Here is a 23,585-nt window from a genome sequence, read left to right on the forward strand (position 1 = left end):
AGGAAGGAAGGAAGGAAGGAAGGAAGGAAGGAAGGAAGGAAGGAAGGGAGAAAGGAAGGAAGGAAGGGAGAAAGGGAGGAAGGAAGGAAGGAAGGAAGGAAGGAAGGAAGATGGAAAGAGAAATATAAGACACGTTTGGCCTCCCCTGTAGGATTTATGATCTTGTGCTATGTATGCTTCCTAATGATGCATAAACTAGGAGAAATTCAAGCAAAATGAGAATGCAGAAACAATGATGTCACTCTCAATAATGACATTTGAAGCTATGAAAGTTTCAATTGGGTTTGTCTTTACAATTTAGTAAATCAAAACCTTGATTTATTCTATGAAATTTAAAAAATAGTAATATCAGCTGAAACTTGAGTTCTTACTATAACCTAAGTACTATACTAAGTGTTTTAAATTAACCATTTCACTTTAATTTCACAAAGCTCTATGAGGTAGGTAATAATATATGTCCCATTTTAAGAGTTAAGGAAATTAATATGTGGAGAGGTTAGATAATTTACAAATGATAAGAGGCAGAGCTATTAATTAATAAAGTCTAGCTTTCAGTAGTCCCACATGGGAGCCATATTCCTAAAATAACAGAGAGGCTGCGGGAAGGAAGTTCCTTATTTCAAGTTGCTGTTAAACTTCTTACAACTTATGGAACTAACACTTTTCATTTCCTTAATGATAATTGGATAAAAGAAACTAAGTTGGATGTCAGGAATCTCACGTTTTAGAACTAACTTTTTGACACTTCAGCCTTGGTCATATTACTTAATCAGATTCAGTTTCTTTACTTCAATGTTGAGAAGATTGAACTAGATCACTTAAGAGCTCCTTGTAATTTTAACTATCTTTTCATAGGATGACTTTTCAAAATAATCATTTATTTTATGCATTCATATTAGATTTTCTTCTAGAAAATATTTAATTGAAAAATGCCCCAAAACATTTTGGGTTACCTCTATACACAACTTTTTTTTTCCTTTTGTGATTGATTATAGAAGAGAAAAACCTAAGGACACATGTTAAGGAAGCGTCTCATAGCTAAATGATGTAGTGGGAAGATTTTGTGATGATATAACAAGGTTACTCTGGTTGCAATTTACCAAGGATCAATATCAATTCTAACAACAGCTGCTACTTGATGATAAATGATTGTAGTCTCAGGTTATTGGTTTTACATTTCTTCCAAAATATGTCAAGGATTCCTGAACAGTATCCTTGTTATGATACTTGGGTATTGTTTTTTTAAATTTTATCGATCAAGACAGGAGAAGGAGCTCTTCTTACTAAGACACTCCATATCACTAGGTAGTTTTTGCCCCAAAGTGTTACCTATCTAAGTAGTAATCTTTTAACTTGTTAGTTTATTATGGTGAAAGAGTAAATGAATTAATACATTGAATGTTTATCTTGGGCCAGGCACTGTGTTGGGCAATGAGGGTACAGAGTTGAAAGACAAATCTTCTTCCCTCAAAGACTTCACATTCCGTTTGAGGAGATAATATTCTGAGAGCAATATGCCAGGTATTGTAGGAAAAAGACCAAATCAGTTAAAGAGGCTATGGAGTGTCATTTGTGGCTCTATCATTATTGGATTTAGCTTGGAATAGAAGTAGAATTTTGGTAGAGTGGGACTGAAATGGATCAAAAGGAAAGCAAAAATCAAAACCAAACAAAAACCCCAGCATGAACAAAGACAAGGAGGTGTGTTTTTAACTATACTTTTAAAAAATTCTTGTTTTTATAATATTTCTATACTACACATGTTTGAGAACTCTTTTATGTTATGAAGAGATATGATGGATTCTCTCCGAATTTTCCTATTTTTTGTCAGTGTTATGAAGGCTTGAAATGTGGTTTTAAAATCTTTTGCTTTTCATTAAAATCATCCAATTAAAAGCAAAATCCTTTCTGGTCTTCCTATAAAACAGCTCTCAAATTCCTGTCTTATGTTTCTCCTGCCATGACTCTAATTCAGGGCCTCATCACTTCACAGGAATTACTACAAAATCATTCTAACTGACAGCTACATTTTTTAAAATTTCTTCAGACAGGCTCAATTTCTACATATAAGGTTTACCAAATAAAAGACAATACTGTGAATATTTCAAGCACCTGATCACTTATTAGCACTAACTCCTTCATTTTGTCCTCATCTATTGAGAGTACTCCTTTCATTTTCATCAATGGGATAAACTTGAATGATATATATTATATTAGATTTTGCTTTATATGATATATAGTCTTATTGTCACTAACAGTTGAAGGGATTTTGAACATTTATCCTAGTAAATGCCTTGGCCATTCCAGTTGACCAGTCACTGCAATTTATTTTCCACTGCTGTCTACTCACACACATAAAATTGCCCAGAGCTGCAAGCTTTTCCCTACTTTGATCTCTTTCAAAATACAGATCATGTTGGTGCTTTCTGTTTTAGTTTGGAGGCATGGGTGGGTAGTTTATATGTTGTAACAAAGAACTATTTCTCCTTATGCATGGTAAATTTGTTTATTTTCTTTTTTCCCCTAAATAAGAACATAACATCAGATTGCATTTGTTTAGTCTCCCAAGTTCTTGGACATTATTGGGATATCAAAAATAACTCTCATCTCTCTGATTTGCCACTAATTTGGGGGTATCCCGCATTCTGTCAAATGATTAATTTATCAGCAAAATGTCTATGCCTTTTTGTGCAGTGTCTTCTCCACCAGTGACTTTCTTAAAGTCTGGTTATATCGTTTTAGTTATACTACTCTTTGTAAGCTTTACTTTTCTTTAAAAAAGTACTTTTTTCCATTGTTATTATTCTTTTATTTCTCCCTGACTCCTCAGGGTTTTAGATAGAGTTCAGGTCATGACATCATGTTAGATGTAATGATAAATCTTTTATAGTAACCCTATGTTTAAGAATTACACACAAAATTAAATTATTTTTCAATTTCTTAAGAAAGATATCATTTTTGGACTTCTTTCTCAAATTGTATCTCCAGGTTTCATAGAAATCACTTCTAGCAGATTTGGACTTGGGGTAGCACCTCCTTGCTATAGTACATTGTGATTTCCTCTACAGTTGTTTATTCTTTAGAAAATCTGTTCTTTCTGTTGGAAAATGAAAGATTAAAACTAAATACCAATGCCTATAAATGCATGCTTTCAGATACAATAGAGGTGGTATGTTTCCTAGAGCATGGTGAATCAGAGTGATCCACTGACCCTGGCTGAAGTGGTGACAAGATATTTAGAACTTCCCATCTTCAAAGCTAAGGAAGGAGAGGAGGTTGGCAGTAAATACAAAATAATAATAATATGTTATTTCCTGTACATAAAATTCCATGCTTCCATTTACACACAGACACCTGACTCTTCTTACCATACCAACACCATAATCTTCTTCCCTCTTATTTTCCATTTTCTTTTCCTTCCTTTCCCTTGGTATTTATGTCCTTCTCTAGTCACTCATTTCAACTAGATTTTCCCCAAATACAAATATAACCAGTGTGGTTTGCCCTTGATCCAAGTATATAGATCACTCGTAGTAATTTGCACCACTCAGCTGCCCCATTGTAGTATGAGGTGACATGTAAGTAGTTATATATTCATAGAGTGCCAGAGCTGGGGTCTTAAAGACCTTCTAGTACAAACACTTTCATCTTACAGTTTGTAAACTGATACTAGGAAAGGTAAAAGCCAGAGCTCCGTGTCCTTTACTTTGAAGGGAGAGGTGGGAAGCCATGCTCTGATCTCTCACATCTAACATTTAACCCTCTATTGGTTCTATCTGCTTTTTTACTGGTCCAAACCCTGGACATCTTGATTTTGACTTCAAGTCTAATGAGATTTAGCATCAATTGGTTTAAAAGGCTCCTGCTGGGAGTGCAATGAGAGGCCTGCTGCTGTTTTGCCTCCTCTGTTTATTCTCCTGTGAGACTCCCTGTAATCAAGAGTTAATGGTTTAGGAGGATCAAATGGAACTGATAGAGCCAAAATCGAAAGGAAAAACAGGGAGAACAACGTCAGTGTTGGGACTCAGTAATTACATGCTTGAAGATAAAAGGATCCTTACAAGTTTTACAAATGTTTCAAAGTTTTCAAACACAAACTTAAATATAACTATCACTTATTGATCACATATTTGTGTGTTAGGTTCTGCTCTGAGCTTTTGCATTTATTACCCTAAATCTTCACAAAAAGGGTAAGCTGAATTTACTGTTTACATTTTACAGAGGCAGAAACAAACATAGAGAGAGGCAAGGCCTTTTTGCTGAGACTTCCAGCTTGTATGGTAAAAAGGGAGATTTGAACACAGACCTGTCTTGTCTACAGTCTAAACTTTTAACACCCACCCTTCACTTGGTAAAAGAACATGGAAAATCAATATATCATCTCTGAAAAATAATAAACAACATATAAATAAAAGCCTATAAAACCATGAAGAACAATGCTATTGAAGTTATTTATTGACATGAAAAGATGCCAATAATATATAGTTTTAATGAAAATGCTTCAAGGTAGTATATACAATATGATCTAACATCAAATATTATGCATCTAAATATTAACAATGATTATTTATGGCTGCATGGCTTTTATTTCCTACTTTCTGTTAATATGTATTCTATGATTTTTCTAAAATACGAATGTAGTGCTTGTAAAAAATAAATTGTTAAAAGAAACAATTAAATTTTGTAAATTGACCATTCAAACAAAAGCCTAATAATTACTCAAACTATTAAAACACAGTTAGTACAGATTTCTTATTTCTTTAATTTTTAAAAAAATATTTGGGACAATCTTTATGAAACCTTTTTTTACTTTAGCCTACTATTTTGAAAAGTACCCTCACCCCTTCTTACCCTCTGAGGGTTCAAAGTCCACTACAAGCAATACATTATAAAAACAGAGTCACTTTCATTCCTGGAATATTCACAAAAATAAGAGATAGCAGAATAATGCTTTAAAGTTTACAAAGAACTTTGACATAGGAGGCATTTTATTTTCACAGCAGAATCCCAAGGACACAGTAATTGAAATCCCTGACTTGGTAACTTGGTTGAGAACTTGGTAACTCAAGAACCAAACCAGTGTCAGGCCCTCTGACTCCAAAATGAGTGACTCATCTATTAAATAATGATTCATCTGAAAGAGCTTGTTGACATCATTGTTTGCTGCTTCTTCATGGGTACTAGAATTGGACGCTGCCAAACAGGCCGTGCAACACAGAGGCAACAGGGACCACAGAAATATGCTTGTTTAAGGAGAGTCTAGTGTTAAAGAACATTTCAGTGATCTTTATGAAGTTATTTTACACTTGAGCAATTGTCAGCTAGCTTAAGAAGCCTTTTTAAACAATCAAAAGAGGCTTCTTCCCTTCTTTGTTCAAAAGTGCTAAAGAAGAAAATCAGAGCTAGGGAAGGAAACAAAGAGGAGGGAGGGGCCACTTAGAGACTTAGATCTGGAATGTTAATGAATGTTTTATCTAAATCATTTAGATGGTTATTTTTTAGTATTATTGCCACAAGATTCCCAGCTCTGCTGTACATTATGGGAAACATCTCATCAAGAAGCCTATTCTTTACTGTATTAGACCTGGAGAGCACAACTGTGAGTTTCTTTACCCTTTACACAATAGAATGGGGAGATTATCATCAACTTTCTATTCATATTTTGTGAAGGTTATTTAACTTATGTATGTCTGTATTTATTTATTTATTTTGACAAATCCATCTTTGTCTGCCAAATCTCCCTGTTCAGGCCAGCTTGCTCTGATGATTACTCCTGCAAAGGCTTGAGAGAGAGATGTTCTACTTCCTTCTCAATAAGGATTGATGGCACTTGGGGAGGTTCAGAATATCCTTTGATTGCTCCGTGAAACGGATTGGAGAAGATGGTCGTGGGTAGCGGGGAGTGGGCTCGCTCATCAGCTTTCCTTTGTGCACTTTCTGCCTTTGACACACCCTCATCACAAGCAACTTGTGTTTTGGTCCCTTTTGTCATTCACCTGCCCAGATGAAAAGTTCCATTTTTCCCTTTGGAATTCTGGCGCATCGGAGTGTTCTCAAGAGAGGGTAATGTGTGCTCTGTAGTTTTCACTCAGACACTGTAAATGAATGACTGTGGACCAGCCTCTCATTACACTTGAGCAAAGGCTGAATTGAGAGAGGAGTAGACCACTGTGGAAAAAATTGCAAATACTGTGACGGTATCTCTTGCTGTAAAATATTTTCTATGTTGTGATGAAAGAAGTACTGTAAATCAGAGAGGGGAAGAAATTAGAAGTTTAATTCACAAGCAATTTCATTTGCTTTGTCCAACGAGAATTATAGACATAGTTTAGTAAAATCCATACTTTTGTTGTTGTTGTATCAATACTTCATTTTTTTTAACATCTTTATTGGGGTACAATTGTTTTACAATGGTGTGTTAATTTCTGCTGTATAACAAAGTGAATCAGCTATACATATACATATATCCTCATATCTCCTCCCTCTTGGGTCTCCCTCCCTCCCACCCTCCCTATCCCACCCCTCTAGGTGGTCACAGAGCACGGAGCTGATCTCCCTGTGCTATGTGGCTGCTTCCCACTAGCTATCTATGTTACATTTGGTAGTGTATATATGTCCATGCCACTCTCTCACTTTGTCCCAGCTTACCCTTCCCCCTCCCTGTGTCCTCAATTCCCTTCTCTACGTCTCCATCTTTATTCCTGTCCTGCCCCTACGTTCTTCAGAACCTTTTTTTTTTTTTTTAGATTCCACATATATGTGCTAGCATATGGTATTTGTTTTTCTCTTTCTGACTTACTTCACTCTGTATGACAGACTCTAGGTCCATCCAACTCACTACAAATAACTCAATTTCATTTCTTTTTATGGTTGAATAATATTCCATTGTATATATGTGCCACATCTTCTTTACCCATTCATCTGTCGATGGACACTTAGGTTGCTTCCATGCCCTGGCTATTGTAAATAGAACTGCAATGAACATTGTGGTACGTGACTCTTTTTGAATTATGATTTTGTCAGGGTATATGCCCAGTAGTGGGATTCCTGGGTTGTAGTAACATCCATACTTAATTGTTTTCCCTCTCTGGAAGACAATAATAATGTTTAAAATTCTTTGCATATTGGAGACATTGAAATGTACGTTATTCAGATTCATTTGGAGTTTGGTATAATTTCTTCTTATTTAGAGCCAGGTACTGTAGTTCTGTGTTACAGAGACCAAGCTATTGGTTACTCCTGAGTTTAAATGACTAAACTCAATCTTTTACTCCTAATGATCACATATATTTTTAAGAATATGAGATGACTCACAGAATACATAATAATAAGTGACAACTATTATCACTTATTATGTGCCAGGTAACATATTAACCGTATAATATTTATTAGTTTATTTAATCTCATGAAAACCCTATGAGATATTTACTATTATTATCACGTTTTGTACATGGCGAAATTGAGCCACGGATATTAAATGACAGAACAGGTAACCTGGCTCTGTATTCCTAGAGGCCATACTCTTCACCACAATGATGCATTGCTTCTCATTCTGCTGCTGACCACTTTTTTTTGTTTGTTTTTGCTGTTTTATCATTGCCATAAGTTCAGTACTCAGTTCTTTAAAAATGAGATGAATAGGGCTTCCCTGGTGGCGCAGTGGTTGAGAGTCCGCCTGCCGATGCAGGGGACGCGGGTTCGTGCCCCGGTCCGGGAAGATCCCACATGCCGCGGAGCGGCTGGGTCCGTGAGCCATGGCCGCTGAACCTGCGCGTCCGGAGCCTGTGCTCCGCAATGAGAGAGGCCACAACAGTGAGAGGCCCGCGTAACGCAAAAAAAAAAAAAAGATGAATACATTAGTAAATCATTTTAACTTTTTAATTTATCATTAAATTCCTCATAACTGTTAATTTCGATCTTTAAGGAACTATCTGAATAGTCTTACTAGTAGCTGCTTATTCACTAATTCAGACTCAAAAATTTTCACTTACCTCACTCAAATAGCTGATTATTTCAGGCACGTATCGAAGAGCATCTATTTATTCAATCATTTATTCATTGATCAAACACTTATTAAAGTGTCTACTATGTATCTAATCCCATGGTTGCCCATTAGAGGCACATCCAGTCCTGCCCTCAAGAAATTTGCAGATAAGTAGCTAGGCAATAAAATGCAATGAGAAAAATGTTACAATAGGGGCAAACAGAATGCATCTGGGGTCATCTGAACAAGTTGGTGTTTTTAAGAGGGAAGTGACAAGGCCAGCTTTGGTTCTAGTGAGAAAATTGTGCCTGCTTTTTAAAATGTGAACTAAAACAAAGACTGATTCTCTCCTGAGTCAAAGGAGACCGCATGAGAAGTTTGACGTAAGTGATGGTTCAAACATGTCTTACATTACTACGTGCTTCTCTTAATGTGCCAGCTTTCCCTGAAAACATCAGCGATAGTAAAGTAGTGTTTGAACTCTCCTACCCTGTTTGGTGGAGAAAGAATTCCTATGTCTGTGTTCCTAGTTCCAAATAGCACTTTAGTGAAAACTTCCTTTGGGGCTTCTGGTATTTAGAAACTCAAGTTGGATGGGGTGGACCCCGGAAATTTAATATAATAACAAAAAACCCTTTATTTATTGTGCTTCCTTCCTCCCTTCTGGAGGCGGATGATGTAGCATTTTTAAAAATTTTATTTGTGGGCTGCTAAATATTTTATGAATGTTCACCTGACCATATGCTCAGGATGAGCTTGGTACTTGTTTTTGCTCTTCTCTTGACTAGAATTTCCAAGCAGGAAAATATGAAGGCATTTCAAAACAAACAATTCACAACCTGGGGTTACATCAAGCTCTCTTGGAAGTATCTTCTCCTCCTGCATAATTGACATTCAGTATGCTTCTGTATGGCAACAGACTGGATTAAAATCCTAAAAGTGCTGTCAGTGTGCTGATTTTATTTCTAATTGCTCTCACCTGAGCTTTTGGTTACCTATCTTTCAATAAGAATTTAAGAGATCAGTCATAAGAATGATCCAAACATCCTCTTCTCATGCATTGTTTTTGGCAAAATCTGAGCTACTAGGTATATTTTTAATATTTAGATAAGTAAATTTGGGAGAAAGAAGAGAGATACTAATACAACTAGTTGGTTATGTATTTAAGGAGCTTGCATCCTAAAGGATAACACGTATGAAATAGATACAGTTTGTAAAACTCTTGGATATATACTTACAAATAAAAAGAGTAAAGGTTCCTATGAGAGCCTGGGATGTTTAGCGTTTAAGACTTATGGCATGAAAGACAACCAACCACAGTCTACTTTTTGATTATGTTCATAAGATCAAGTATTAATATCTTATTTTGTCAGAACATAGCTGCACCTTGGCTTAATACCTTCTTTAGAAATGATAAATAATAATTGTGCTAGTACATAATAAAGGACAAAGTGGCCTGGGAAATAAACTAGGGACTTTTCTTGTCTGTCTAGTACTTTTTTTGTTGTTTGTTTGGTAGACCTTGGGAAAAAGCCTGGGGTATACAATATGTGGAAAAATCTAATCTATTTTATTTTCCCCAACTCCAAGTCATTTATCAAATTATTTCAGATTGCAAATCTAAGCACTTTTCTGTAACTTAGCTACTTTCTTTCCAAGACATGTCTTTCTTAAAAGTGTTTAGCATACATTTAAAATCTATAAAATGCTTCAAATCTTAACTTATTAAAGAGGTGACACATAGGAATTCTCTCTCCACCAAACAGGGTAGGAGAGTTCAAACATTTCTTATATTACTATGTGCTTCTCTTAATGTGCCAGCTTTCCCTGAAAACATCAGCGATAGCAGGGAAGAAAAAATTTAATCTAAGTGCACATTCCGGACTGAGGACTTCTTGGCCTGTTGACAATGCCTCAGCATGAATTCTGAGACATTTATTATGAGGAGTCTGTCTGGATGTGTAGAAATGGTTCAAGAAAATCAAGGCCAACCCATGTTCTCTAGAGATGGGAATTTCTAACGTTTGACTTCCCTTGACTCTAGCACCCTCATCATCTAAAGAAAACAAAAGTAATGAAGTTTTTATTTCAATTCATCATAATCTCTACTGTTAGGTCATTCAGTTAATTCATTTTAGCAGCTTAAGGAATTTATTATTGAACATTTAATATGCACCTTTCTGTGTCTAAGCGCTGAAAGATCTCTGAAGGGTCTTGCTTTGATTTACTGCTCTACTAAGAAAAGCATATCATTATTTTTTATTTTCAAAGAAATGTTCTATGATTACTTTAAATGATGTACTAATCTCTCTCTCTCTCTCTCTCTCTCTCTCTCTCTATATATATATATATATATATATACATATATATATTCAACTGAAACCTGTAAATTATTTTTTATTTGTATCAGTAACACCAATTCCTTTTGACAGTTGTTTCAAATGACATGTGATACTAAATTTGCGAAATGAACTCTATCATCACACAGATAAAAAATAGGTAGCTGTTTGCATACTTTTATTCTAGTATACAAGAAATATGCTTGCTTGGTTTGCAGCATTTAGTATGGTGTTGTATGAGTGTTACTTGGACAAGTCAGCATTCAGCTGTATTTTCTTTTTGATTACTAGAAAAAAATATCATGTTGCACATTTATATAACACATTTTTTTCAAAGATATTTACCATGAACATGAACTTATAAAACTCATAAAGCGGGCAGACAGACATTATTATTTCCATTTTACAAATGTGGGCACTAAGCTTTGAGGAAAATTTATCTACAGTGGCAGAGCTATTGGGTGGCAGTTCTCTTCCCTAATCAAGTGCTCTTCTCATGTAGCTTCTTCCTTTCCTAGACATTTAGAATTTAATCTGTTTATAACTTTGATCTTCTATACCATTTAGCCATTATTATTCTAAAAAGCCTTTTTGAAACATTTAAAATGACTCTTCCCTATAGGTGTCTGTGATATGCACAGAAATATAGGTGGGTGGTATGTACCACTTAAAATGGATACTTGTAGTGATTTGTGTTTGATCTTATGGGTCAAAACTACATTCTCCATCCACCTACAGGCAGTTTATCCTCAGGGTTTGTCTTTCCTGTTGTTCTTACTTAACAATTTATATTCTTCAGGATAAAGCAGAAGGCTGAGCTTCCTAGACCTACAAAGCATTAGGAAATACATAGATGTCTCAACATAGATGTCTCAAGTGAGTGTTGTCATACTAGTGATAGAATGCTGAAGCTTTATAACTAGATGTGAAATATCCGTTTCATCTGTAACTATTCATTATTTGTAAAAATACCTTTTTTTTGCCATTAGAATTAAGATTTTAAACAATGCCTCCAGAAATAGTACCTAATTGACGGGAAGAATGAGTGTACTAGATAAGATATAATATTCAGATAATTGTATTGGGATTCAATTTCAATTTAGGACTCATCCTGAGTATCTGCAGAATAAGGTGTATGTAATATATAATTTAAGGAATGCTAAAATCCTTTATTCTTTAAAACATATCCCACTTCCTGGCTGAAGGCCCTGAGATTCTCATTAATAAAGCCAAACTTTGGGTTTAAATATCTTTTCCATCTAACCATCCTTTGATTCAATATACTTTTACTAAACATTCACCATGTCCATGTCCCTGCCTGTGCTAAGTATCAAGGATATAATGGTAAATTTAAGTAAGTCCTCTTCTAAATAGGCTCACAGTCTAAGAAAGAAGACATACCAATGAAGTAAATAAACAATTATAATATGATTGCTAAATTATTCATATGGGGCACAGAATAGTTTCTGGATGATATTTTTGAATCAAAAACTAAATGTAATCAGGGCAATGATAACATTCCATGGAATTAATATGTAATCAAGGCAAAAAAGCTAGAAAGAGCATTGAGGAAACAGCTGGAGCCTGGGCAGAGACTGGAGGTGACAAAGGTAATGGACCATGGGAGGAACTGCCAGCACTTTGTTTGACTGGAGGCATAGGAGAAGAGAGCAGAGAGATGAAGCTGGAGAAATTGGCAGGAACCATAGCTACCAAAAGCTTTCAATGCCACAAGAAATTGAGACTTGTTTTGACTTGAGGCAAGAAGGGGTCTTGTAGGTTTTTAAGCAGGGAGATGAAATGTGAATATTAGATTGGAGTAAAAGGGAAGACAAAGATCAAGGAGATCAACTAGAAAACTATTACAGTAGTCTAGTCAAGAAATTAGGTCATCATTAAGTTCATCACGTGTGCTGTGCCTGTTTTCCCTAGAGAGTCCTGGTATACGTCTATTATCCTGGCTTAATTATTAATAGCACTTTCTTTTATCCTCAAAATCTCCATTTAGAATGATAAATTATATGGCACCTTAAAACCACAACTAAAATAGTATCAATGAGGATGGAGAAAATGGTTGGATTCTTGAGGTATTAAGATGTTTAAATGGGTAGACTTTGGATGCTTATGAAGGGTGAGATAGAGGCGAAGTCAAAGATGACACTGAGTTATTTAACTTACACAAGTAGATAAATTATTGATACCATTCACTAAACAAAAAATATAAGAGAATTCCATTTAGTGTCAGGAGAGGAGATGTTCATTTCAGTTTTGAAAATGTGACTTTTGAAAAACCATGGAACATTCCAGTAGAGATGTCAGGTCAGCAGTTAATTATGTGAGTACACATTGGTACTCAATAGTTCAGTGTTACTTGAGGTGGGGCTATTATGATCTACTACCACCAATTTGAGAAAATTTCCCCAAATTAATCAGACTACATGGATGCCCTCTGGCCTAACTACAGCCCAGTCCCCGAGAAGAGGCTAAGGCTGTAGATAAGAGAGGAGGTTTTGGTGTGTAAGTTACTGACTCAGAATGTTACATCTTCTATGGGAGGATGTTATGGTCCCATTTCTTATAGAACCAGGACAAGAATCAGTGGGCTCTGGAGTCTGTCAGGGAGGAGTAAAAAATCATTGGCTTGAAATTGAAAAGGAAATGTAGAAATCAGACTTCATTGCTCTAGAGTTTCACCTGGCTTGCCCCTAACTAAGCTATGCAGACATAATCTAAGGATACCAAGCAGATTGATTTTTGTTTCATAGTAAACCATAAAAATATTTTTCTAATTGGGCCCATTGATTTTTGCTTGTTAGTAACTAGCTGCGTGACCTTGAGGAAAGTCGCTTGCCATCTCTATTACCATAGCTGAAAATAGGGAGAAAGCGATTGGGTGATCTCTGGCATCCATGTCAGATTTAAATTAGACTGTCCAGTTTCTGGTCTATTATATTTATTTTCCTTCTTCATATTTTTTATTAAACTGTTAGCCATTTTAGAACTTGAAAGGAAACTATTATGACCATGGTTCTGGCTAATCTAGGTTGACTTTGACAGCAAACGGTTTAAATAGGAAACTAAGAAGTATTGGTCATTTTTTATTTTAGGAAATTCCAAAGTGGTTCACAAATAGATGCAGGAATCCTTTATATATTTTTCTTCTTCCTTTTTATATGCAGGAAAATCAAATTTGGGGGATTTTTGAAAATGGTAAAAACTCCTTAGACTATGGGCAACAAGTAGCTCTCGGGGAGAGGTTTTTTCTCTTGGGGTACTGCCTTTAATCTGATATTCATTTTGGCTCAGAACAATTGTAAATAGCAGCCAGCTTCTGTGAAATGTAACTGGTGTTTGCTCTGGGCTGATGGGAGAGCCATGTGCTGTTTGCTCTGTTAGTAGCTGTACCCAAGTATGCACAGTACATTATTCAGATCAGCTCGTACAAACCAGATGTCCTAATTCCAGGTGGACTGTTAGAAATCTTTTTATGTACAGCAACAGCTGTGCCACCTGCTAGCTTAAAGAGCAGTAGTTGGACAAATCAACCATTGTAACCAATTCACTTTTTGTCTGGTGAACAGTTTGCATAAACTAGCATAACAAGATATATCCAACCTAATCCACACTGAAATGATAGGAACACTGAAAGTGTTATCTGTATTTTGGTAAATTGTTTGCTTGTTACCAACACCTATCATTTAAGACACTGAATAAAATCTACATACCAAAATTAGATTTATAAAATTTGCAATTCTGTTTTCTATATTATTTGTTTTCCATCTCCTAACACACAAACTATGCCCTTCATATTTTTTACATTCTCACACACAGATTGCTCTAAATACTGTCATTGTTATTTTGAATGTATAATAAAACTTCCAGAGCTTGGATTATTGCTAAAGAGGAGGTTGAAATATAAAGTATTTCACTGTTGCTTATTATTTGCAAGTAAATAGAATAACTCCGAATAACCACTAAACAAACATTTCCAAGTAGAACTTTTGTAAATGGTATTTCAGTGAACACGATTCATTTGCTGATAAATAATATCCACATGTGAAAAACAGTGGAAACAAAGCAAAAACAAGCCCACAAATGGGCTAACAACCTGTAAAAGAAAATGTGTTAGTTTGAATGAGTTAAATAAAACTTTGTTATCTTGTTTTAAGCAATTAATTTTCTTAATGTGTACATGAATACATATATACACATGTGCACATGTGTGCAGACACACACACACACAAACACACAAATTGTGATTTAAGTAAGTCTTTGCTAATAGTATAAAAGGAAACCTATTATACCCAGGCCAAGACTTAGCATTTCAAATTCTAAAGTAATGGCATTCATGACATTCAGAGTGTCTATAACTTTTTTTGTTTGTTTGTTTGTTTTCATTTTGCCCTATAGATCAGCAGTCCCCAACCTTTTCGGCACCAGGGACTGGTTTTGTGGAAGATAATTCTTCCACGGACCGGGTACAGGGGCGATGGTTTAGGCGGTAATTCGAGCCACGGGGAACCATGGGCAGGCAGATGAAGCTTCACTCACTCGTCCACCGCTCATCTCCTGCTGTGCGGCCTGATTTCTAACAGGCCACAGACCGGTACCAGTCCGCGGCCCGGGGCTTGAGGACCCCGGCTATAGATTACTTAATTTTTAAACATTTCTGTATTTCCCAAACATTATCTAATTACACAGATAGAGATAAATACTATGAAAGTGAAAATATGTCAACTGACAATAAGCATATGTATAATTACTGGCTTTTATAGCTAGAATGTTTAAATAATATTTTCTCTCTACATGGAGGCTAATCTGTTTTGTAAGTAAAGTATCATTTTAATCAACACTGCTTTTAATCAAGTGATATAAGGACAGCTTTTATTTATAGTACTTAATATTAGGGTATCCCTTTTGTCTAATAAACATATAGCCTATTCAATAAGAAAAAAATGATGTATATATTTGTCTTATAACCAAAGCTGCATTAAATTCACTTTAAGAATATATCAGTATATATTTCAACTGTAAATAAATGCCATCATGGTTTAAGGCAAATGCTTTTGGCTCTATTGAGGAAAATATTTTTTTCTGAAAAACATCAAATTTACCTCCAAAACTCTAAAACTGACTTTTTATCATTTATTAATGCCAATTTGAGGCTGTAAGTATAATGGGATGTACATTAAGGGGAGACTCAGGGAATCTTGTTTCTAGTACTGTTGCTAACTAGTTGTGTGATTTGAAAAATTAACCTAATGTCTTAGAGCATCAGTGTATCCATCAGTAAAATGGAAAATTTAAATTATAAAACTTCAATTCAAAATTTTATCTTCATTAGTCACATCCAAATGTGGTCTTGCCTCCCAAGAGCATAATCATATATTGCATATAGTCTAAGGTATTTCATAGATACTCCATTTAGAGAAAAGGGAAAAAAGAAAAAAATAATTAATACACTTTAAAAAAATTTATGTGAGAAAAGTTTATAAGATGCCTTTGCTTTAATGCTAATCACATTTTACAATATTTAGCAATCAATGGTATGGGCTTCATGCAGAATATTCATTTTACATACGTATAATTTGATAGTTGGAAGGGATCTTTCCCATTACCTGTTTCATAGCCCCATTCTTCTTTTCAGAGCTAAATAAACTGAGGGTTCAAGAGATTAAGGAATTTGTTAAAAGTCACATGGTTTAATGACAAAAAGTTCAAGAATGTAACCCTAGAGGTAGAAGGACCTCATGTGGCTGCTTGCTCCATGTCTATGGTATTTTCGTCTTCAAAACTTGCCTGACCTCAATGCATTTTTCATGTACTAAGAAGTCTTCACTAAATAATCCTCATGATATTGGGATAAAAAACAATCAAGCACAGAGACAGATAACTTTTGGATGTACCTGAAGAATTAGAGTACCTAAGAATTTGGACATAGTAAAGGCTTGATTTCATTTAGACTCAAACAGAGATAGTGCAATTGAACTAGATGTTCTCAAGGATGAGTTTAAAAATTAGGAAAAATAGCTGTGTACTCTGTAACTGAAAAGAACTGTCGCAATATGTTTAAGGAACCCCCTGGAAGTTCTCCTTTTTAGATTTCTAGCTACATATGTCAACTAGTAGCTAAGTGATAATTAGGAAAAGGTTCAGATATTACAACATGCTTGTGAAAAGAAATGTAAACAAAATAAAGAGGCAAAGGAAATGCAAAAGAAAGTTGCCAGAGCTAAAAACAAAAATACATTTAGAACTTGCACCCAGGATGAAGAGATATAAATTCTACATGATTACTAACCTCAAGAAAGGTGACAGAATTCTTATTGCTTATCTTGAATGAAGCTAAGGAATGTTGGCACTAATGTAAAATCACATTTCTTTATATCCTTTCTTTTTTGACTGTGCTAATAATGTTCTTCAACTTCATCATGTAATACGAACACACTTAAAACCGAAAGGTATGAAGTGAGGAGTTTTCAGCTCCCATTTTGTTGACTCATCTAGCCATGAATATTTTAAGAAGGAATATCTTCTTGTTCTACTAATATTTGGAAAGGCTATAGGAACTGCTGCCTGGGGTTACAATAGCTTACTTACCCTTAGTGGAGTAAGAAGAGGAATTTATTGACTAAGTCCTGGACTAGGAACAATAAATCCATAAGCAAGAGTGCTGTCATGGAAGATCTTTGTGCTCTCCCATTATGTCAAACCATCTCCTCCTTCTTCAGGGTTGGTTTTTGCTCTTGTCCAGGTAAGAGATACATATATATATATATATATATATATATGTGTGTGTGTGTGTGTGTGTGTGTGTGTATTCTTCCCTAACAGTCGTTTTTTGTTGATCTAAAACCATAATGTGTGTATGTATATATATATATATCTTCTATTAGCACTTAACATTCTACTTTTAGTTCCTTTTCTGTTTAAGTCCTTGTAGTAAATTAAAATGTAAGTAAGATGGGAGGGGCAACATTGTAAGGCATTTTCAGTATTTTATAACTAAGGCTAGTTAATTTCTCAAATTTCTCCTTCAGATTCGTTTTTCATAAGAAAGGGAAACCATGAAATCTTATTTGAGAGAAGAGTTGAGGCATTATGCAGGGGCAGAGGGAGGGCAAACAAAATAGAAATGCTAAAGTCAAAATCTACATGTGGCATAATAAAAAGATGTAGGATTCAGAGAGCCGCCAGTGGCTGTGTGTGTGCGTGGGAAAGACTTTTAACTTCCTTGAGGCTCAGTTTTCTTATCTTCAAAATGGGAGTCATAATTTTTAATAATCATATTTACCTTGAAAGGTCATATGAATAAATAAAACCTAAAATATTCTAGTCTGTGGTATATGGTAGGTATACAATGCATGTTGGTTTCCCTTGCTATTTCTCAATTTTCCTAAGAGAAGTAATATATTCATCTGTGAAAGAGTAGACTTTATAATTAAGTTCTAGGGTTAGTGAAAAGTGAACAAAGAATGAAAGCACAAGTTAATACTCCTTCAGGTGGGGCATAGGGTCATTATTATTAATTTATTTATTTATTATAATTTTATATCATTATAATATATTTTTATTTATTATTACGTTATCATTAACCTTTTTTGTGTGTGTAAAAACAAAGTTTTTTTTAAAGTAGCATCTCACGTAATCAAACTAAATAAATAAATGAGTACATTAATAAATAAACACATATCTAAAGAGACAAAAGACATTTTGTGTAACATATGTGTTCACACATATGCATGTGTGTGTGTGAGCCAGCTGCCTAGATGCAATAGGCTTCTCCAGTTCTTACTGGTTTGGGGAATATGAACACATTTTGCTTGTTTTCTTCTGGTTGCCTTATGGAAAATGAAGATTCAAAATCCAGATGTCTCAAACGCTGGTATATTGAACTTAGTTGTAAAAAAGATATAGAGGTATAACCATACATCAGGAATTGTACATAACGAAAGAAAATGAAAAAATAATTTATCTATCTGCTACCTGACCTGTGAAATGTGAAAATGCCCATCAGAGTGTTAAGGATATATTCCAAGGAGGATAAAAAATTGAGAACCCTTAATAATTACTATGTGGAAGTGTCTAGGTAATATATCAGTGCTGGTGGATTAGCACCGTCTTATAGAGACATGTGCCATTTTAGTTAAAAGGATTTAGAGTGATTCTTGGCCCTAGAAACTTTAATCCTATAGTTAATATTACAAGTAACAATTATCTGAAGATTAAAAACAACCCTCTCTCATTAAGCACATGTTTAATTTAGGTAGAAGTTAGGCATTAGGCATGTATTTTTGTTTGTCTCCTAAGAAGATACATTTGTATAATATTTAGAAAAATATCACAGGACACAATTCATCTAGTTTACAATTAAAAATTTCCCAGGAATAATATAAAATAAATACGTTTTAATTAATACAATAAATATGAGAAATGCAATACATGTAGTAAGACAAAGGTTCAAATCTTTATCATTCAATTGAAAAGTAAATTTTAGGACGTGATGTATCTAAAAGTGCACTTAATACTGTATTTGATGTATTTGTTGACATTTGCCTTCTCTATAACCCCTGGTATTTGGGTCCGAGTTAATCATACAGTGTCCCAGTGATTGTGGCCACAAATTAAACTTGACTCTCTTCATCACCCTTACATATTTCCCCACCAGGAGCAAGCTCCAAGTCACCTGCCAGTTCATAGCCCACCTCTTTCTATCTTTGTCCTGCTGACAGTAAATCCCCTCACCAGTTAATTGAACAGATGTACCCAGTGCTGCTTCCTGAAGATCGTCAAAGCTGGGCTTTGACAGACAGCAGAAAGTGGCACAATAAAAAAAAAAAAATGAAAGCCTTTTAACTGAGAGCACTGCTTTGTTCTGCTTAGAACGTTAAGGTCACTGCAGCTCATTCTGATTGTGGGGATCTTAATTTTTACTCAACCAATTTACTTGCAGCTGTCATTCTTTCCAATATTAAAAGTTCAGCTTTTCAAGCGTGGGGAACTGGGGGATGGTTGTGTGGGGAAAGAGAAGAGCTTGTTACAAACTAAAAACAGCAAAAACAAGTAAAATCTGGCTTGGCTCTCAAGTACAAAAAGTTATTTTCAAAGCCTATAAATTATGACATAGTGATTAACATGTAATTTAAATATATTTAAACAACAATTATATCACATTTCCAGCCCAGCTAATTGGCCTCACAGATGTTCCCTTGTAGCTGCATTGCCCTTCCAGGGAGATATGAATGAGGTGCTTTTTATCATGGAAAACGGAAAAAAGGCAAATGGAAAAAATGGAAACAGAAACATAAAAAGCAGCCAGTAACCCTAAAAACAATGAATGCTAAGGGAATTTTGTTTAGCTTTTTTTCCATTTTAATGCTGAAAACTAGAAAAAGCATGAAGACACTCCTATTACTGTGATGGTCTCTGGCAGTGTGTCTAGATACAGAGTTGGCAGGTTGCTGACTGAAAGACTTGTCAAAGCAAGGACAGCGGATCCATTCTAATAAAGCATGGCTGCACTTTGTGTCTTGGAACAGACTGACTGCAAGAGATCTAGTTATTTTTAATACAACACCTTTACAATTGAAAGCGGTCTAGCCCAGATAATGAATATAGATAATAAAGTATTTCCTGATGAAGAATGACTTGTGAGTTATTCTTTTGATCATTTATCTCTCAAGTTTTATAAAATGTTAATTGTGCATCAGGCAGTGCTGTTTCCTCAGCCGTAATTCTAATCGAACATTACCCAGTATAGCAACTCTTGCAAAAGAAGAGGTCAAAGGAACACTGGTGATTATGAATATTTTGGAATACCTTGCCTTTTAATATCTAATCATGAAATTGAAATAAATTCACTCCAGCCTCACCTTTCTCTTACCTTTTCTTTTAATAATCTCAGGTAATGTTTGATAGTACAATGTAAATTACAAAAGGCCACTGGACATGCCTCTCCTAGTGTATCATGGTATCTCCAGCATCTACCGTAATTCCTGTGCTTTCACTGTAGCAATTTAATAAATATTTGCTAAATGCTTGCCAAATAATCCAGTTTTAATGATAGGGTAAGGCCAAGGTTGTAATATGATAAAGTTCCAGCAGGCAGGTGTCATATTTTTGTACCAGCCCTCTATTTTACATATCACTGGACTATATGGAAAATTTATTTCTCAAATTTTATGATCAAATGAATTTTATTTTATGACAGTCTAAAAGGTAGCAAAATGTACCTATATTTAAGGTGCTATGGAAGACAAGTAGGCATTTTAAAATGCTTCTTTGATGAGAAGCCTTGGCAATTTGATTGCTTGACTTTAAACATTTGACTTAGCAGGTGTGAACATTTAAATTCCACATATTCTCTACATTTGTATAATAGTGCAGAGCTTAAAAAGTTCACCTATATATAATATTGTACTTTATCTTCATTAAGAATAAGAGAGGCCAAGGATGAAAATGAGGGTCCAAGATATTTCACGATTGACCATATCACTTGTAATTGGGACTGGAGCTTGGAGCTTCTAACATACCATACAACAATCTGTCTATTGTACAAAAGCACCTCCTATGCAGTGCATATTAAATATATCTAACTTTCCATGTCATAGTCTTCAGTGTGTTGTTAGTTATGTTATTAGAGAAGAAAAGAGATAAATATTTTCTATGCCATCATGTAAGTGACTCAGTTATGGGCAGAGTTTAAATGTAAATTCAGTGTAGGGGTTCAGAGCTTGTCCCTTGATTCGTCCAGCAGGCTAAGTTAATTAAGGAAAACTATATTATCTAGTTGTTATTAATTTGTATTAAACGGTTAATCTCCATGGGACCATGTTCTTAGATTAGTCTATGAATCTCTAAATTATAAAAATGTTGATCTGGAATAAGATTTAGCCCTGTTTCACAGATGTTTCAAGATGTTGTCTTTCAGGTTTATTTTAGTCATCTCTGTTCAGTTAAATCCAGAAAGTAGAGAATGCAAAGTTCATAAAATCAACTGTTTTTATATGCATTATTCGTTATTTCCAGTGCTATGAAAAGTGCCTGGCGCATACATAGACCATGGTTTCTCAAGAAATGTGTTTAATAAATTATTGATATTATATATATATATATATAATTTTTAGCTAGGAAACAGAGGTTGTGTTCATACATCCCCTGTACTTACCATAAGGAACGTTGTCCTTAATATTTTATCATATTTTTATATTGACTTTTATTTAACCCATAGGCTAGAGTTTTAAGCCATAAGACTGTCTTTTTTTATTAATTGCAATCTAATTTCAACTGATTCTAAATACATAAAATTAATGTATGCAAAGCATGTTTCCAGTAAAGAAACGATTTTCGAAGATTTTCTGCTTTTTGTTCACTTAAAAAAAAAAAGACTGATGAGAAAATATTATGTACCTTTTTATAAAAGAGGCTAAGAAGTGGACCCTTTGCTGAAATGGTGAAAAATAAATGTAACTTGATAGCAAAAATTATTCCAGGCAAGTTGAAGTCCACCTCTATCTCCTTTTAGATAAGTTTCTTCCTATGAGAGGAAAGTTAATGCTCTGGTATGTGGCCATTCCAGTTATTTAACGTGTAACAAAGGAAAGGGTTCCTCATTTACAACTCAAGTTAATTTACTGCTTTTCCCTTTCTTCCAGGGTTAATCAGAAGAACATTTATTGTCAACTTTATTTTTAATCCATTTAAAATTTTACTTTTTCTATATAATTCTTCTTTACAGGGATTGAATTAAAATATTCAACATCCTCAGAAAATATAAATAAACTTGCTTGTCGTCAGAGTGCATAAAATTTTACTGTTTAGCAAACGTCACTGTTGTGCGTGTTTTCCCCTTTGGTTCATACAACTCATGTGGCTTTTTTTTTTTTTCTGTTCTTTTTTGTTTTTTTTTCAATCATGTTACCTCTTATTACATCCATCATTCCATTTTTCTTTCCTATTAGAGTGAAATTGGACACAGCCCTCCTCCTGCCTACACCCCCATGTCAGGAGTAAGTATTTCACAATCAACCTTCATCTTTTAGGATTTTTGGTCTTTGCTTATCATGTTTCCTCTCTTGCCTCTCCATAATTTCCTCATTTTGCCTTTGCCAACAGTGAGTTAAGAATTTACTGTAGATTGTGTACCTGCCTATGTAGATATGTTTTATCTCAGTAGATAATCCAGAGTTGAGATATCATGCATCAACAGTAGCTTTTGATTTTTATCTGAAGAATTTACCTGGGCTCATACATCATGCTTCTGGGTAAAGAGGTTATCTTTACTTCCACGATTATAGGTCTTGGGCTAAAAAGTCAGAATCTCAGTGGTGATTCTCTAGTTAGATACTAGAGACTCAGAGTCACAGTAACCACAGACTAGAAGGCAATAAGGAAACATCACCATTCAAACTGCATCACTGTACTTCTGTCCTTAATGGCAACTGCCTATAGTTAATGACATTGCCATTTGTCTTGAGGATTCACTTTGAATTTTTACATTAAAAATAGGCAGTTGTGGGATAGGAACATGAAATACTTTTTATTAGATCATGTGTTAGGTGGTTAGTAAAATTAAAATATATATTTCCAAAACGTTTTCCCACAATTTATTTATTTTATAAGAAAAATTGGAATTTTCGTTGTTTCTAGTCTAATTCAAACTCATTGACTATTAGGGGGAGAAACTCAATTAAGAAACTCTGACTTTACTCTGAAAGACAAACTTCCATATTCTTTTGGTTATTAACATCCATATTTTTGACAGCTATTCCTAACAATACCTTTGGTCCAAATGTGTTTCTACTATTAACAGAACCAGTTTGTGTACCGAGATGGGGGTTTTGCTGCAGAACAAGGAGTGCCCATGCCCTATAGGGCCACCACCAGCACTATCCCAGAAGCCCCAGTTGCTCAGGGGGCTACTGCCGAGATTTTTGATGACTCCTGCTGTAACGGCACCTTACGCAAGTCCGTGGCACCCCACGTCCAAGAGGACAGCAGCACGCAGAGGTACAGCGCCGACCCCACAGTGTTCGCCCCAGAACGGAGCCCACGAGGAGAGCTGGATGAAGAAGGTTACATGACCCCTATGCGAGACAAACCCAAACAAGGTACAAGCAGAATGTTCAGAAATGATTGCCACGCGACATTTGTCTCTATCAAAATAAGCAAAGTATGGAAGGGAAATTGCCAAACTATCTGCCTATGTAAAATGTGTGATCTGCAAAAGGCTTAGGCTGCTGCTATTCCTAGTAAGCTTTCTG

The 23,585-nt window shown here is 35.0% G+C and overlaps 1 protein-coding gene across 1 annotated transcript in view; it reads left to right on the forward strand.

Annotated features, from left to right (window-relative positions):
• Positions 1-23,585, forward strand: part of ERBB4 (erb-b2 receptor tyrosine kinase 4) — a 671,873-nt gene that overhangs the window by 643,496 nt on the left and 4,792 nt on the right. The window contains exons 25-26 of the mRNA XM_029224991.1: positions 22,284-22,331; positions 23,135-23,432. Coding sequence (XP_029080824.1) covers positions 22,284-22,331; positions 23,135-23,432 — 346 coding nt within the window. The remainder of the gene's footprint in view (positions 1-22,283; positions 22,332-23,134; positions 23,433-23,585) is intronic.

This window comes from Monodon monoceros, unplaced genomic scaffold (genome assembly GCF_005190385.1).
Source record: "Monodon monoceros isolate NGI ecotype Baffin Bay Population unplaced genomic scaffold, NGI_Narwhal_1 Super_Scaffold_16, whole genome shotgun sequence".
Lineage (NCBI taxonomy): Eukaryota > Metazoa > Chordata > Mammalia > Artiodactyla > Monodontidae > Monodon > Monodon monoceros.